The sequence below is a fragment of the Pristis pectinata genome, chromosome 17, assembly GCF_009764475.1.
Source record: "Pristis pectinata isolate sPriPec2 chromosome 17, sPriPec2.1.pri, whole genome shotgun sequence".
Lineage (NCBI taxonomy): Eukaryota > Metazoa > Chordata > Chondrichthyes > Rhinopristiformes > Pristidae > Pristis > Pristis pectinata.
Window position 1 is genome coordinate 12706465 of NC_067421.1, and position 18918 is coordinate 12725382.

Consider the following 18918-nt stretch of genomic DNA (forward strand, 5'->3'; position numbering starts at 1 on the left):
TTCAATGTGTTTGGAACGACCCTGGGTCTCTCACATGGCATCCCTGAGGGCTCTGATTCACACCTTACAATATGGGGAAAGGCCTGTTCCGTGGGAAGGTCTTCCGTCACCTTTGTAAGGACAGGTCAAATGTGGCCGCATCAGCCTTGCCTGTAACCTTCAAACAGATTCTTCTTTAAATGAACGTCACTAAAAACTGGGACGGTCACTGCTGTGGAAACAGAAGCTGACTTAGTCACCAGTCAAACCCGGCGAAATTCCATCTGTACATCCTGTGGTGGCCAAGCCTCTCTGTGGAATGGAACAAGTTGGCTGGTAGCTGATTAGAGACCAGCATATGTCCCCTTGCACTGTGTGTGTGTGTGTGTGTGTGTGTGTGTGTGTGTGCATGTACGTGTGTGTGTGTGTGTGTGTGTGTGTGCGCGTCCGTACGTGTGTGTGTGTGCGTTCGTACATGCGTGTGTGTGTGTGTGCGTGCGTGTGTGTGTGTGTATATTAAGCGTTGTGTCTTGTCCAATGCAATTTGTTTCTGTGTTTCAGGAAAGGGACACTCTTGCTTGTCAACGTCCTTACCCTGGCTGGATCTGCTTTGATGGGAACAAGTAAACCCGCTGGCATTTTTGAACTTTTAATAGTGGGCAGGTTTCTTGTGGGACTACATTCAGGTATGGGAATGCGGCGATAATTTTTCCATAGATTCAGAAGTACTTGCCCCCAAGTGGCAGCAGAATCAGGACTTTCATGTGGATCAGTTTCACCATTATCCCTTCGCGAAGTGTAAAATTAAAACTAGTGGTTTTAAGATTCTCCACTCATTTAATGCTCTTAATGAATTAAGAGAGAAGCAATTGTTGAAAACCAACTGATATTTGAGTTGTAAGTACTTGGCTTTGTAAGAAATACATGAGCACAAATTTCTGGGAAGTCCTTTTAGAGCTTTAAACTGTACTGTGAAACTCTGACATTGATACAGTAATCAGTTAGTATCTAGAAAAACCCAGGTCGACCACACCAGCGTGCAGCCTTTATTCTCCTTTAGACTTGTTTTGAAGCTCCACAAAAGAAAGGTTTGCATATCTTTTCTCTCTGCAAATCCTGATGGATAGGCTGTGGTTCCTTCCCAAACTTCATAATTCCTGCCTTGCCCACTTGCCTTTGTAATCTGGTGGAAAATCTGTCCGAATTATGGGAAGGCCGCCTTTTACCGAATGTTTCCTTCTGACCTTTACTTCTGTGTCAACCAGCAAGTTAATAAGAAGAAAGGGTCTTTGCATCTGTTGAGAAGCATGAGGGATGGGGTTTTGGGAGTGGAAGGAGGTAGTGGCTTTGTTTAATTGTTTAATTAAACAGATTAATGTGGCATTATTTGGCTTTGAATGGTATTGTATGAAGCAAAGGACTGTGACATGTTAGCTCATCCATAGACAGAGTGGGATTGCAATCTTACTGGAATTCCCATTGTACGGATCTTTGCACCAACCTGAATTTCCTCCACAACCTCCAGTGTTCTCAACAGCCTGCCATTTGTACTCCAAGCTTCAAGCATCGTAGTCGGAGAAAGACCTGTTGGAGCCGGCCATGCTTACTCCCTGTAACTTGGCGAGAGCCATGACATGCGCCGGTTCTTCACCACTGTAAAAGCCACCCATGACCCAAACATCTAGGACCAAGGACGGGACGATGAATCCATCAGAGAGGCAGTCAACAGCCACTGGAAGGAGCACTTGGAAGATATCCTCAACCACAACTCTTTCCTTTAGATAAACTGTCTTGACCCCACCCCACAGCAATCTAACTGTGCCAGAATTACCAGCACTCCTGAACAATAAGAGGTGAAACGCAGCTGCATCCCAACTAAAAAATGACAAGGCCTCAGGAGCAGAGACTATCCCCAATGAAATCACAAACTTGGCAGTGAGGAGTTTCAGTCACAAATTCACAATCACATCGTCCCTGATCGGAAAGAGGAGATTGTTCCAGGGGACCTCAGATCATCTTCAAGAAAGCAGACGTGTCCGTGGTGACACACAGGGTGACCTCCCTGTCTGCCATTGGAACATTCATCACCAGAGTCCTTCTGAAGCGCTTTCTCCCAGCGGCCGGGGAACGGCTCCCCAAATCAGGTGTGGGCTTCATCCATTGAGGGGCACAGTGGATCTTCACCGTGCAAATCCTTCAAGGAAAATAGAAGGACTAGTATCATAAATGACCTTTTTAAATTTCTTTAAAGCCTTTGACTCCATCAATCAGGATTTGCAAATTTGGCCACTGACAAAAATTCATTTCCACAACAGAATGCAAGGCATGGTACTTAGCAAAGGGTTTACAACAGAACCAATCTCAGTGAAGACTGGTGTCAAGCTAAGCTGTGTCATTGCCCCAACATTTTCCTCAGGCTTTTTTGATCCTTTGGATAAACTTGGAGGATTTTGGAGAGACTGCGTTGACAGTATCTTTCCTGTGCCTTGAGATGTAGCTAGTCCACTTCTCAGAGGTATACAGGAAGTCCTGGCAAGATCGTGAGCTCTGTGCTATCTCCAATTACCCCTTCCCTCAATCCACCTCATCTCCAACAAATTTCCTATGGGAGTGCAAATAATCGTCAGCACTAATGGCAAACTCTACAACCTATGGTGACTGCACTTTAGAACCAAACTCAGCTGGATCTCGGCAGCTGAGCTGCAGTATGCAGGAGGTGAATGCATTTGTGTACATTGAGAAGCCAAGCTCAGGGCCATCATCAATGTGTTCGTTGAAGCCCATGAGTCGATGGGCCTTACGAATGTCCACAAGACGTAACCAACCTGCCCTGCTGCACCGCACCCTCCACTGATAATAAAGTAAAACCCTAGAAATTGTTGACTGCTTCCCATATCTAGGGAGACACACACACCCACCCCCCCCGACCCCTTTCTCCGTTTCTTTCCCCTCTTCCACCCACTCCATCTTCCCGTCACCCACACACTCCTCCCTCTGGGTCCCGTCCCCCCACTCTTCCCATCTGCCCTCCCCACCTCCCTTATTTGGTTCCACGCTCCATCTTCCTTTCCTATCAGATACCATCACCTGCAGCCCTTTGTCACCTCCACCTGTCACCTCCCAGCCTCTGGGGCTATTTCCGCCCTCCCCTCCATCTGCCAATAACCCCCACCTCACCTGGATCCACCTATCGCTTGTCAGCTCCTGCCCCACCTCTCTCTTCTCCTCACCTCTTTACACTGGCTATCTCCCCTCAACCTTTCACTCCAAATGAAGGATCTCGACTCGAAGTGTCCACTGTCCATTTCCCTCCACAGGCGCTGCCTGACCTGCTGAGTTCCTCCAGCAGTCTGTTCCTTGCTCCAGATTCCAGCATCTGCAGTGGTGTCTCCACCTCTCCGTGAAGGCAGACATTGATGATGAAGTTCATCATCGCCTTCAAAGCACCAGCACAGCCTTTGATCAATTGTGGAAAGGGGTAATTGGAGCTAGCACAGAGCTCATGGTCTTGCCAGGACTTCCTGTACACCCCTGAGACCTGGACTAGCTACATCTCAAGGCACAGGAAAGACACTGTCAACGCCGTATCTCCAAAACCCTCCAAGTTTATTCAAAGGATAAACCAAATAATGTCCATGTCCTCTTCTGGACCATCATCCCCAGTACTGACATCCTGCTTATTCAGTCAGTTCCACTGAACAGGCCGCATCGTTCATACATCTGATTCCTGAGATGTTGAGCTCTTTAAGGGAAGAAGTTACCAGGGAAAAGGATTCAAGGATGTGCTCGGAGCATCCTCAAAGAAGTGCACCATGCCCGCTATCCCCTGCTCAAAATGGAGGAGGAGCGTTTGGGATGGTATTGAGAACGTTGAGGTCTTGTATCGGGAGCAGACGGCGGCCCTGTGTAAGCTGGTGAAGGAGGACACCGCAATATAAACCACACACCCTCTCAGGAACCTCCTACCTCATCCGTATAAGACTTTTGTGGTTCCCACAATGGTCTCATCAGCCTCATCAGAACTCACGGAACTGCAGTGGAAGGAAGTCAGTCTCTGTCCCAAGGTGCAGTCCCGGAGCAGATCTGTGCATCAGAAACCAATGGCTGGTGTGAGGTCTGTGTAATTTCATGCTCTGAGGCTCCTTTCTTATGTGAATAAACTCTTCCTGGGTTCAGCTCCTGATGATTTGATGGAGCAAGTGAAAAACTCTTTCTAAAACATGAATCCTACCCACTGAAGCTGGCAGATCAAATCACTGTGTTTGTGTGAATAACCTGTCGTGTGATGCAAACTTCACCCGAGAAAGTAGTGACCACTGACGGGTTAGTTCCAGTGAGTGCTGACAGAAGCACACACAGCCCCAACTGAGAAAGACTCATTGGTCAAATACTAGCAGTTACTTTTCTATTTAACTGTTTGCAGGAGTCAGCCTGTGTGTACAGCCCATGTATCTGGGAGAAATCGCTCCCAAGGCTTGGAGAGGAGCCATATCTATGGGAAGCTCAATATTCATAACGTTAGGAATCCTGACTGGTCAGGTGATAGGACAGAGGTAAGGCAGTTACATTCGACTCACCTCATTAATGTTAATGGGAAGATTACTTTCAGGTAATATACCAGTGAATCTAAGGATCTGACAGGTGAGGTTTCTACATATAACACCCTGTCACTGACTGTCCTCTTCACCATAATCTGTTTACACTATTTACTACAGTAATCCATATCCGATATACTGTGCCTGTTGTACAACATATTGCTCTGCATATACCACAGCATATATAAAACTAATTAGAAATTATTAGCCTGGGTCTAAGTTGGAGAGACTGTACCTGTGGGAGGAGAGACTGTACCTGAGGGAGGTGAGACTGTACCTGAGGGAGGTGAGACTGTACTTGAGGGAGGTGAGACTGTACTTGAGGGAGGTGAGACTACCTGTGGGAGGAGAGACTGTACCTGAGGGAGGTGAGACTGTACCTGAGGGAGGTGAGACTGTACTTGAGGGAGGTGAGACTACCTGTGGGAGGAGAGACTGTACCTGAGGGAGGAGAGACTGTACCTGTGGGAGGTGAGACTGTACCTGAGGGAGGTGAGACTGTACTTGAGGGAGGTGAGACTACCTGTGGGAGGAGAGACTGTACCTGAGGGAGGAGAGACTGTACCTGTGGGAGGTGAGACTGTACCTGAGGGAGGTGAGACTGTACTTGAGGGAGGTGAGACTGTACTTGAGGGAGGAGAGACTGTACCTGAGGGAGGAACGACTGTACCCATGGGAGGTGAGACTGTACCTGAGGAATGGCAGTACAATGGTCCAGCAACTGGTGCTGCTGCTTCACAGCACCAGAGACCCGGGTTCAATGCTGACCTTGGGTGCTGTCTGTGTGGAGTTTGCACGTTCTCCCTGTGATTGCGTAGGTTTCCTCTGGGTTTTCCGGTTTCCTCCCACATCCCAAAGACGTGCAGGTTGGTGTGTTAATTGACAACTGCACATTACCCCATTGTTGGTTGAGTGGCAAAGTAATCAAAGGGAAGTGGATGGACGTGGGAGAGAGAATACATTGTGGGGTACAGGGAAACATGGGGTGATGGGATTGCTCTCAGTGCAGGCATGGGGCTAATGAGCTGAATGGCCTCCTTCTATGTTGTTACAAGTAGGGAGTGAGGACTGAATAATCCCAGGAAAGGTGTGACTGAGCTCAGGGAGGAGTAATGGTGATCATGGTCAGAGTATTATCACTCCAGCCAGGAATCCCTGCTGGCCGGGCAGCTCAGCAGGGTAACCTCCCCTCACTGCCAGCGCAGGGTCCCTCCTGCGTACCATTCACCCGGAAACTAGCATTGGTCACTGGATGTTTGAGGGTGGATCATACAAGGTATGAGAACATGCACCTCAACTAGACAGGCTGAACTTAGTAAAAAAAAAAGTTTGAGTTTTGGTCTGTCAAACAGTGAGGTAACTATTGAACAGGTCCAAGCTATCCGTTTCAAATCTACCGACACATCACAGGTTCTGTACATGTCGGGCAGTGTTGGCTGGACTGTAATGCTGTGGATAGACAAACAAATTGATGCAATTAAATGTGCTGGTATAGCATGTGGATCAAGTTCGATCTATTCTGCTCTAAGGACCAAGACAGCCTGAGTGATAGTTTAATTGCATAGAAATACATGGAATTACACAGATTGGACAGTAGAAATTAGGTCCAAGGGGCCCAAGCAGTCGTTGCTGATGTTTACACACCTCCTGAACCTCCTTCCTTCCATCCCTCCTCATCTAATTCCTACAATATGACCCCCTAGTCCCTCTCCCTTAAATCCCTCCAAACTATTCATCTCAACCATACCCCAGTGTGGTGAGTTGCACATTTTCAACAACCTCTGGGTTAAGATGTTTTTCTGAATTTCAGATGACTGGCCTTTTTAACAGCTAAATTAAGTTGTTGTAGATGTGCTCTACAACTTCAGATAACCAGCCTTTCCTGTTTGTGCCATAACTGTTCAATTCACTGATAACGTTGACTTAGATTTTTTTTCTCTCTCTCTACAGATCTATTGGGTATTTCCAGCAATCTCTTTATACTTCAATTCCCAGCAATTACACTGCCCTGCACCCACCATTACAGCACAGTCTTGCATCCACCATTACAGCACATTGTCCTGCACCCCACCATTACAGCACATAGTCCTGCACCCCACCACTACAGCACACTGCCCTGCACCCCACCACTACAGCACACTGCCCTGCACCCCACCATTATAGCACACTGCCCTGCACCCCACCATTACAGCACACTGTCCTGCACCCCACCATTACAGCACATTGTCCTTTCACCCACCATTACAGCACACTGCTCTGCACCCGCATTACAACACACTGTCCTGCATCTCACTGTAGCAGCACACTGCCCTGCACCCCACTATTACAGCACACTGCCCTGCACCCACCATTACAGCACACTGCACTGCACCCACCATTACAGCACACTGCACTGCACCCCACCATTACAGCACACGGCCCTGCATCTCTCTGTAGCAGCATGCTGATTTTACTCTCTAACTGCCATCATCCATCTTCCTCTATTTATACCTCCTTCAGACAGATCAGGAAAATCATTTCCCTCTTTCAGATGGAGCCCTGGACAACTTTGATCTCCCAACCTATCACAAACACTTCCCTTTTCCCTTTCTAGCAATACCACCCTCCCCCACCTCCACCTCTCGACAACTTAAAACACCCTTAGATAAATGTTCTGATGAAGGGTCCTGGAACTGAAACATTCACTCTGTTTCGCTCTCCACAGATGATGCCTGACCTAACGAGTGTTTCTGTTGTTATTTATTTCTGAATCCCCTGTTGCATTTATTACACCCAAGTGCTTCAGGTGCCATGCTGATGTTCAGACTGAAACTAGGCCAACAAAAATGTCGACCCAACAAGATTGGGTCTGGTCACTTGAATTCTCTATTTGATTCCTTGGACCTTGGACGTCATCTTAAATTAAGGGCCTTCAGGTCTGCTCTTCTTCTGTGAGTTTAAATACCCTCCTCATCTCAATTTTATCAAAACCTTTCATAATCTTAAAGACTTCTATCAGGTCACACTTCAGCCTTTCATTTTGTTTGTTTTGTATTTAATGTTATACTGTATATTGAATTTTCTAGACCATATTATTAATTTACATTAAAATAGTCTGATCTTTACTTTGAAAATACATATTCAATTAGTCTACCACCAATGGTGGGGAGAATCATGAATTCTTGATCTTCCAATCTATCTCGTCGTGGCCCCTGCACTTTACTTGTCTACCTGCACAGCACTTTCTCTGTAGCTGCAACACTATATTCTGCATTCTGTTTTCTTTTTGCTACTTCGATGTAATTATGTACAGCATGATCTGCCTGGATGGCACACAAATGAAAGCTTTTCACTGTATCTTGGCACACATGACAATAATAAACCAATACTAATAAATTCCAGGAAGAAGAGTCAAGACCTTTTGGTTTAAACCTCCCAGATATTGGCTTGAAAAGGATGCGTAGGTGCTAGGGAGATGAGATGAATTGTGATGCTGAATATGAATAAAATACTTCTGGGGTAAAAGCCCTGAATTATAATGGATGGTGTTGAGCCTGAGTGAGTCTCCTTGCTGGGCAATCTTCGAACATGAGACACTTGGAATAATGCTTCTGTGCCGAGATGTTTTCTGATTGTTGCCTCTGCTGATTGCAGGGAGTTGCTGGGCAGGGAGCAATTCTGGCACATCCTGCTTTCCACAGTCTGCATCCCAGCTCTACTCCAGCTGCTCTTGTTGCCGTGGTTCCCCGAGAGCCCCAGGCACCTCTTCATTGACAAAGGACTGGAAGCAAAAGCCCTCCAGAGTACGTATTGCGCTTGCCTGTAGAATTCTTTGGAAGTTTGGTCCACTTTTGATCACCATAGTGTAAACCTGCTCTATGCAATGTGTACAGTCTGATGTGTTGTATTTGGGGCTCACAGTGTGGTTTCCTCAACGCCGGAGAAATCAAATCACTGGAGATTAGCTGATGCTTTGTGGACTACCTTAGATCAGTCTTTGGGGGTGACTCTGATCTGATCTTGGTCCCTTTCTACCAACACCACCCCACCTCTCCTGCACCTCCGCCTCTCTGTGGGTTCAAAATTGATGGTGGAAAGTTGAGCACGTGATCCAGGCAGACATTCCGGTGCAGAACTGACGAGGTGTGCATAACGTCAGCTGTTGTGTTTCTGATCAGACCAGTGGTCCCAGGTGTTATATTGAAGATGGGGAGAGAATTCTCCTGGGGTACTGGCCAAACATATCCCTCAGGTATCTCCACTAAGTTCCTATTTCCTGATCATCGTCTCATAGTTATTGTAGAACCTTGCAACGGACAAACTAGCTGCAGTGTTTCTCACATTACAATGAACTATCATTCAAATGTACTTCTGTGTTCTTTAGCACAGCTTGAGATCATGATGATACTATTTCAATGCAAGTTCTTTCTTTCTTAATGGAGTCTAATACTGTGTGTACATGAGTTTCTTCAGGAGTGAAAGTAACTGAAGTATTTTATTGGCATGACGGTCCCAATACTTTCACTAACACTGCTGATTTAACCTATTTGTATCGATTATATTTCCACTTCCTTTCTGGCTCATTGTACCGATCCATCATGGTTTTGGTTCACTTCTGAGTTGCCCTCGGTCAGATCTCCTGCTGTAATTAACTGCTTGCCATGTCCTCTTGGAGAGCAAGGTACTTGGCCCATTTTTTAAGGTCACCCTTGATATTTAACCTGTTGTATTGATAAGATAAGATATCTTTATTAGTCACGTGTACATCGAAACACACAGTGAAATGCATCTTTTTGCGTAGAGTGTTCTGGGGGCAGCCCGCAAGTGTCGCCACGCTTCCGGCGCCAACATAGCATGCCCACAACTTCCTAACCCATACGTCTTTGAAATGTGGGAGGAAACTGGAGCACCCGGAGGAAACCCACGCAGACACGGGGAGAATGTACAAACTCCTTACAGACAGCAGCTGCAATTGAACCCGGGTCACTGGTGCTGTAAAGCGTTACGCTAACCGCTACACTACTGCACACTACACTATTGGGTCTACTTGAAAAATGAAACCTTCTTTCTCTTTCTCAGGTCTCAGGCAATTGCATGGTGTTAATTCTTACTTGAGTGAATTGGAGGATATAGAAAAGGAGCAAGTGGCAGTACAACTGCAACAGTCAAAGACACTATGGGAACTTCTCACTGATCGCGCGACTCGATGGCAGCTGATCACTGTTGTCACCGTTAATGTTGGCCAGCAGCTTAGTGGCATCAATGCTGTAAGTGTGAAGGTCGAGTTACTGTGGAGTAACTTACAACATCTTCTTACAAGTGTTGGCATTCACTCTTCATGCACCAAATATTTAAGATTTGTATGGATGCATTCTATTTAACAGAAGTGATCTTCTTTGATTTTTCCTTTTGCAAATGTTAAAGCTGAACTTCAGCAATGCACCATTTTCATCGATTGCAATGCGTATAATTGAATTGGGCTATAACCACACAGCGTTCTATCAATGGAGAGCTTTATGTCTATTTTGAGTGCAGTGATACTGACCGTTCATCAGTCAACAAACATGAACAGACCAGCCACGTCCAACGACACGGACACACGGTGGAGATCATATGCTCCTGTGGGGGGGATTCTGCAGGTTCTCAGGAGGTTGTGTCTGCAGTTGGCTGCTGGCATTTGTGACTCAGCCCATTATTCTTGTGCTCCATGAATTTCTGGGTTTGCGCCAATGGTTAGCACAGTACCAAAATCCTGAAGTGTTATGGACTAACAATAATAAACATTCTTTTTCTTTTTTTTAAACTGAGTTCAGTGAGGGTTCATGCAACAGTCAGTGTAAGAGAGGACCTTTATGCCTGCCCTTAGGGGTCACAGACATGGTTCAGGTCACAACACAGATTCAGGGGGGGAATTTTAAGTGAAGCCTTTAATTTTTGCTTTATGTAATTGTACAAAATGAGTGATGGCAAGTGGGCAGCCTACCAGTTCCAATCTTTAGCCCCATTCCCTTCAATCAGGAGAATTGCAACTTGTTTAAAAGTATTGTACAAAGTTATAATCTAACCCCAAATTCTCAGGCCAGGTTTGAGACGACTGAGGAGGATTCTGGTCAGAGGTTCATGGAATTTGGAGCAGGCGATCTTCTTCTCTGTGTCTGTCTCCCAGACTTATAGATCTTCCCGTAGGTCGGCACAACAATGCTGGTTTATTTGGCGAACTGCGATAGGGTCAGGGTCAGCAGTCAGAAGCGGTCTCTGGCCTGCAGTGTGTACACTCCTTCTGTTGCTTCCCAGCATGCTGCGTCCCAACAGAATCACTCTGCAACCTTGCTGTTAGGGTGGATATTTTCCATTTTTGCTCTGTATCCAGCATAAAGAAAACTCTGGTGATGAGGATCACATTGCCAATCGGTAACAAATCCTCCTGGAAATCTGGGAACACTCAGCAGGTCAGGCAGTGTCTGTGGAGAGAGAAACTGTGCTTCTCTTTCAAGAGAGTTTCTCTTTCCACACATGCTGCCTGACCTGTTGACTGTTCCCAGCATTTTCTGGTTTTATTTCTTTCATTAACGTCCTGTGGGCTTTTGTACAGGGAGTGGGATATTCATGCCAAACATTCCTGGCTCCACCCAGATGTTAAAGACCAAAATCTACCTGGTTCTTTCAGCGGACATGCTCTCTAGCCAGCCCACTGCTGCTCAAAAATGCATGACCAGAATAGCTACAATAAGGATTAAAAGTAAATGTATAACCATAGATTATTAAGGTCATTCTCTGTAAGGTACTATGGAAGAGACTGTTGAAACAAGCGTTAATAATCAAACTGGCCATTTATTCTCATGGTCATTGGGAAACTGGGTGTATTTACTTGAACACATTCGGAGGCCACAGTACAACCAAAGGAAAATTGAATCCAACTCACCTTTTTGAGGCTGCTTGGAATGGGTAATTGTTCTGTTGAGGAGGGGCCCAGTGATGCCGCGTTTAGTGTTGCTGCCGCACAGCTCCAGCAGCCCGAGGTTAATCCTGAACTGCAGTGCTGTCCAGGTGGAATTTGCATGCTCTCTCTGTGTCCCTGTGGCTTTCCCCTGGGTGCTCCAGTTTCCTCCCACATCCCAAAGACGCGCAGGTTAATATAAATCACCGGCAGTGTGGGTGGTAGAATGAGGGGGAGAGCTGAGGGGGATGTGAGGGAGAATGGGTTGCAGGGAAATGTGGGGAAATGGGATTGTTCTTAGAGCCAGCATAGATCTAATGGGCTGAATAACCTCCTTCTAGATTACAGGGAAATGTTAGAATGCAGCCACTTAAAGAATAAAGTTAGCAGTAATTACAAAGGTTGCTCAGGTAACAGGATAGGTGGTGCAGTGTGCACCACCTATTCATGCCTGTGGTGTTCCTGCTATAGGCGTCATTTCCAATATTCTCTGAATTATACATGAACACTCATCTGGCAAATGGAGTCATGGAGTCACGTAGTAAAAAGCAATCCCTTCAGCTCACTGTGTCCACACCAGCCATCAACCACCCATTCACACGAATTCTATCATAACCCCGTTTTATTCTCCCCACATTCCCATCAATTCCCCCTCGCCCCCCCCCCCCCCAGGTTCTACACCTACGTTCTAGGGACAGTGTATGGCAGCTGATTAACCTACCAGCCAGCTATGTCTATAGAGTGCAGGAGCAAATGGAAACTTTTGGGAGAAACCCACACTATCGCAGGGCGACGGTGCAAACTCCACATGGCCAGCACCGAGGTCAGGATCGAACCCGAGTCTCTGGAGCTGTGTAGCAGCAGCACTAGCTGCTGTGCCTCTGTGGGGCCCAAATAGGTCTGCACAGTGCCACGTGCGGCAGGGGCAGGTAGTTTCGTCAATGCGGGACTGCCAAGTCGGTCTGCAAGCTTCTCCGCCGGGACAGCTGGCGTCATGATGCTGCAGGGTGCCAAGGTCTGCACCCACTTCACCTTGAGGACTCCATCTGAAGGTGACGATTCCAGCCGTAACTGTGAATGGGAGGGTACAGGAGGGCGACTGCAGTCTGTCAATGGAGCAGCTTGAGCTTTCTGGGGCCCCTCCACCATCCACCCGCGCACCCCCCATCTTGATAAATGTATATCGTGGGGGAATCCCATTGCCCCTACGTCACGGGCTGGTGCAAGGTGTTCTGATCAACTGAGTAGCAAAGGGAGGAGTGGGACAAAGCAGGCTGAGGCTCCTTAATACCACCTCCATTAAATGCATGCCCCTGACAGATACGCTTCTGTGTATGGCCAGATGCATGAGTGCCATAAGCACTGGCTATTGTGGAAAGACTGCATTTAGAACATAGAATATGGAACATTGAACAGTCCAGCGCAGGAACAGGCCATTCGGCCCATAATGTCTGTGCTGAACATGATGCCAAATTAAACTAAGTCTCTTCTGCCTGCACGTGGCCCATATCCCTCCATCCCCTGCATATTCATGTGTCTATCTAACAGCTTCTTAAACACCACTACAGTATCTGCTTCCACCACCACCCCTGGCAGCCCGTTCTAAGCACCCACCACTCTCTGTGTAATAAAAACTTGCCCCGCAGACCTCCTTTTAACTTTGACCCCTCTCACCTTAAATGCGTGCACTCTAGTATTTGACATTTCTACCCTGGGGATAAAAGACTCCGACCGTCTCTGCCTCTCATAATTTTATAAACTTCTATCAGGTCTCCCCTCAGCCTCCGACACTCCAGAGAAAACAACCTACGTTTGCCCAGCCTCTCCTTATAGCTCATACCCTTTAATTGAGGTAGCATCCTGGTAAAAATTTCTAACTAACCATGAGCAGTTTTGGTGTTGGGGAGAACTTGGCCCAGGTTGTGAAATGGAAGCCAAATGGGCAAGAACCAGGTGCATCACTTTGCCTATTTTTCCAGTTAGTTATCAGTCAGCAAATCATGTGCCAACACTGTTCTAATATTTACATTGTTTTCTCTGTTTCAGATCTACTTCTATGCCACTTATGTATTCAATAAAGCTGGAATTGCACAAGCATATATCCCATATGTTACTATGGGGACGGGAGCCTGTGAGTGTCTCTCAGCCTTATGCTGTGTAAGTAGAAGATACTTGCAAACCCATCAACAGCCAATCAAGTTAGCAGCAACCAGTGAGACAGTTCTCATAGTCAAATTGATATCCAAATTATTCCTTAAAGAGGAAGAAATAACTTGGAGGATATCAATAGAGCTGAACTCTGTGTTTTCATTTGGGACTTAGGCTACATCCGGCCAGATTTGAACACAGATTTAAAGTAAGTGCCAAAAGAACCCAGAAAGGAGAAGATTTTTTTTACAAGACAAAAGACACTACAGATGCCAGAATCTGGAACTAAAAACAGAGCGCTGGAAAAACTCAGCGGGTCAGTCAGCATCTGTGGAGGCAAAAGGTGTAAGTTGACATTTCAGATCAAGACCCTGCATCAGGACTGAGGGGGAAGAGGAAAGATTGCCTGTAAATAGTATTACAAGGGAGGGGAGGGATGGAGGTTGGTAGGTGATAGGTGGAGCCAGATGGGAGGGGATGATGGGCAGATGGAGGCAGGTGGGGGAGAGGTTGGGAAAGGTGAACAGAGGGAGAAGAAACCTAGGTGGACAGGTGAGTGTGTGGAAGAAGAACACCGGGGGGGGGGTGTATTACCTGAAATTGGAAAATTCCTTTCTTGGTGTGGTTATGACTGAAGTAGTCTAACTGAAAGGGGGAAGGGTGAGGAAAGCAGATTCAATAATACTTTTCAACCAAGAGGGAAGCAATAATGTTAAATAAGGATGTGACACTGGAACATTCACAGTTCCAGACAAGTGGCCAGGAATTTATGGTAAAAAGTTGGAGCCTAGAATTACATTTCCTACTTATTTATAAAATACTGGTGTTGAAAGTATACACATTACACTATTTTACATGTTCTGCAAAGAATGTCTAAATAAAGTGTCTCAGAACAGCACTGTTAGGTTATACAGTGATACACACTGTGTCAATTGTATTGATTATTGTCAGGTCTTCGCAGGAGCCAGTACTTTGGCTTGTAGCTGCAATCTCAGGACCCAGCCCTTAATACAAGTCGCACTCTAACAGCTACCGGTGTTCTGACAAAGGCTCCACGACCTGAAATGTTAACTCTGTTTCTCTTCCTACAGATGCGGCCTGACCTGCTGAGCATTTCCATCATTTTCTGTTTTTGTTTCAGATTTATGACATCTGCAGTGTTTTTGATTTTCATTTACTGCCTCGGAGAAGCCTTGCCTGTGCAAATGTTCTCAGAGAGGCCTAGCTATGAGCATTGGTCCTTGTAAGCCCTGGGCAAGTAATGTTTTTGTCTTTTAATGCCCCCCTCCCACCTGGACCTTGTGAGTGTCTGTCGTACTTCCTGAACCAATGGTGGTGTTAGGTGTGGACACATCCACATTGGAAATAGGGTTTTGACTGCAGGAAAGTCATTGAAAGCGCAAGACTGGTTCACTCTGTGGAGCAACCTGCCACAGGGTTGAACGTTGGCTCTTTGGATAGCAAGGCTGTGGTATACAAGACTGGTTAGTTTTCACACCAGTGAGGTTGACGTAGAGATAAATATTAGGCACCAGACTATCCTTGGTGTCACCTGGGGGAGTTTTACTTGTGAACGAGTTTCCACTGCTAATAAAAATCCCACCAGAACTTCCCACTGGGCATAATGATGCCCGGAAATGGTTGCAATGTTGCTCTGCTCAGCGTTAGGCCAATCTTCATTGATGCTGCGCCATTTCTTTCAACATTGTGAGAGGGGATTTCCAGCCCATCCTGGGACTCCAGTCTCACAGGACATTGCTTGAATAGCGGTGTGTAAAATCGCCAAACTGTACAATGTGCACTAGATGGTAGATGTAGCTCACGAAAGTGTAGCCTTCCTTTACAGTAACGCAAGGGTTTAGTTCATTACAGCTTCATATTGTTCCCTCATACATTCACCCTCCTCCGTTCCAGAAGCATAGCTTGCACCCCTTGTGAATTGTCGCTCAAGGTCATGATAATTTGTATATTGAGCTTATAAAGAACGGCAGGGTCTGGTGGGAACAAGCACCGATGCTGTTTGAGCCGTAAGGTGTGCATTGCAGGAAATGAGCTGCTCCTTCAAGTAGGATCAGGATTTTCCAAGTTAACCAGGAAGGCTGGAATGACAAAGAGAGATAGCAAAACAAAGATGAATATTTCTTTCTTTCTTTTCTTTTTCAATCTTTTTATTAAATTTCAAATTAATACACATAGCAATAGTGATTCTACACACGGTGCGAAGAGATCGGGATTACGATAATAACAGTTGACGTGTACAAACACAGGGAGTAAAATATATAATCTGAACCTGCCAATCTCTTACTAAGTGAATATGATACAAAAGAATTGGAAAAGAAATTTGATTATATGAAAAGAGAACCCCAAAATTAAAAAAATAATAAACAAAAGCAAACCAAAAGCTTCAAAAAAAAGCTGGACTGTTATTTCATTGGTTAAGAAAAAACATCATGATATCGTTAGTTCCGCTCCTCTATATTCAAATAAAAGGTTATTGAAAGGGATTGGACAAAGGTCTGCTTACATCATATGGAAATACTGAATAAATGGACTCCAAATTTCCTCAAATTTAAGCGAAGGATCAACAGTACCACTCCTAATTTTTTCTAAGTTTAAACATGTTATAGTTTGAGAAAATGAATATTTCATTAAGGAGATTTGTTTGTATTCCCTCTGTTGCCTGTGCTGAATAATCCTTGGAGGGGTGGTCCTAGTGAGGGTCTGTTTCATATTGCTGAGCACCAAAGAGTTACCTTGCCAGGAGATCTGTGTCCAGATTATTGTGGATGGGGGGATACTGTGCAGGGCGGATCAGAGTAAAACTATATGAGTTTACAACTGCGAGCAGATTGCAGGGCATTGCTTGGTCTATTCAGTGAAACCACATCTTTTAGCACGGTAGTGTAGTGGTTAGCATAACGCTATTACAGCGCCAGTGACCCGGGTTCAATTCCGGCCACTGTCTGTAAGGAGTTTGTACGTTCTCTCCGTGTCTGCATGGGTTTCCTCCGGGTGTTCTGGTTTCCTCCCACATTCCAAAGACATACGGGTTAGGAAGTTGTGGGCATGCTATGTTGGTGCCGGAAGCGTGGCGACACTTGCGGGCTGCCCCCAGAACACTCTACGCAAAAGATGTATTTCACTGTGTGTTTCGATGTACATGTGACTAATTAAGAAATCTTATAATCTTATCCTATAGTTCTTTGACATAACTGAGGCCTCATTGTATTGTTGTGTAGATTTTATTTTTGCAAATTGCAATTGGTCACAATCCATGGAACAGGTTATTGGCTAAAACCCATCTGTCCAGTTCATTACTGTTCATGAACATCAGGGGGTCTAAATTCCTGAGGACAAAGATATCGCGACAACCCCTAATAATTTTGGGTATATGGAAAATTCTGTGCACTGAGAATGCCAGGTATGAATATTCAATGGATGCACCTCTTCCCATTCATAAAGCTCTGGGAATTAACTGCAGGATGTAGCAGTGCCCCTCAAGCACCAACTAGTGCAGCAGGGTCTTTGGGAATCCAATCATATGATAAACCTTCATAGCTCTCTTATGCTCTCCAACATCCCAAATAAGATGAATTTCAGAGTAGTTCAAAAAAATTGTGTTGTTGAGTTGATGGTTACTTAGCCAGATTACAACCTGTGGATGAAGGCAGTTGATTGGCATAGAAATTTAGTGCGTGGCTGAGCTGTATTGATGGACACTCTTGGCTACAGAACATCATGCAGAAACTAAGGTCTCCTACAGCCTCTTCCAGGAACCACCTTATACTAAACTCCTCATTGTGACCTTCATAAATTCAGGTAGCCTGTACAACTGAGATGGGGATGAAAACCATTGGAGATGGGTTGGGGATAATATTCTCCTCCAATGCCACTTCACCCTCTCTTGCTTTATAGTGTATTGATCCTTGTACTCAAGTTAGAATAGTGAACACAGGAATGCCCACTTGGACTCCCCTCCACCATTTTCACCATTTTATATCACAGGGAATGGTCAACTCCTATCACTCACAGCATAAGATCAAACCAACAACATCTGATCCAAAATATCTCTTCAAACAATAGCTTCAGGCTACACAAATCTTAGTCATTTCAACCTATCTTTCACTTGTTTATTGTACCTTAATCTCAAGACATTAGGAATATAAATTGTAGGACTTCACCAAGGACTTCACATGCTGCCTCATTAGCAATGTAAGGTCCAAGTGGTAATGAGTGCACATCACAAGACCCACCCAAGATGGAGCAACACAGGGCACACCTGACAAGGACCAAGATGTGAATCTAACCTTTGATCACAGGTAGAAATCCCAATCTTGTGACAAAGAGAAGGAAGTTCAAGGCATTGTTCATACAAGAAGTTAAGTCTCACTGGCTGTAAAAGCTAGGTTAAGAATATATATAAGAATAAGAATATATAATATAAGAATATAATATATAAGATCTTTTATTAGTCACATGTACGTCCAAACACACAGTGAAATGCATTTTTTGCGTAGTGTTCTGGGGGGGGGGGAGGGGCAGCCCGCAAGTGTCGCCACGCTTCCGGCACCAACATAGCATGCCCACAACTTCCTAACCTGTATGTCTTTGGAATGTGGGAGGAAACCGGAGCACCTGGAGGAAAGCCACGCAGACACGGGGAGAATGTACAAACTCCTTACAGACAGCAGCAGGAATTGAAGCCGGGTCGCTGGCGCTGTAATAGTGTTACGCTGACCGCTACACTACCGTGCCTGCCCAATTTTAACATTGATTAACAAGATTAATTTTAACAAGATTAACATCAGAGTCAATGATACAAATGCAATTTCAATTGTATGAGATAATTTAGTTTATCTTTTAACACTGGAAGCTAAGCCAGTCCGACCTTGAGACGCAGGTGATAAGCAGTGAGTAACATTTATACTAGTGCCAGGCACTGACCATCTGTAACGAGCGAGGGTTTGAACCTCCTTCAGCAGCACTACTGTCACTGAGTTTGCCCACCACCAACATCCTGAAGTGTTTAGAGATGGGGATTCATTGGGGGGGGGCGGTGGGGAGGGAGGGAAGGGGGTTACCATTGACCAGAACCTTACTTGGGCCACCTATGTAAGAACTGTGGCTAGAAGAGCAGGTCAGTGGCGGCAACCAGGTGTGTGATGGAATACCTCCCACTTATCTGGGTGAGCAGGGGACTGGGAAGCAGAGTACCTGGTAGGTTAATTGGCCAGTGTAAACTGCCCCTGATGTGTAGATGAGTGGTAGAATCTGGGGCGG

The 18918-nt window shown here is 45.6% G+C and overlaps 1 protein-coding gene across 2 annotated transcripts in view; it reads left to right on the forward strand.

The window, feature by feature from the left end:
* Positions 1–18918, forward strand: part of slc2a11b (solute carrier family 2 member 11b) — a 60738-nt gene that overhangs the window by 26923 nt on the left and 14897 nt on the right. For both annotated transcript variants that reach the window (XM_052032088.1, XM_052032089.1), the window contains exons 4-8: positions 541–665; positions 4403–4532; positions 8208–8356; positions 9633–9820; positions 13537–13647. In XM_052032088.1, coding sequence (XP_051888048.1) covers positions 541–665; positions 4403–4532; positions 8208–8356; positions 9633–9820; positions 13537–13647 — 703 coding nt within the window. The remainder of the gene's footprint in view (positions 1–540; positions 666–4402; positions 4533–8207; positions 8357–9632; positions 9821–13536; positions 13648–18918) is intronic.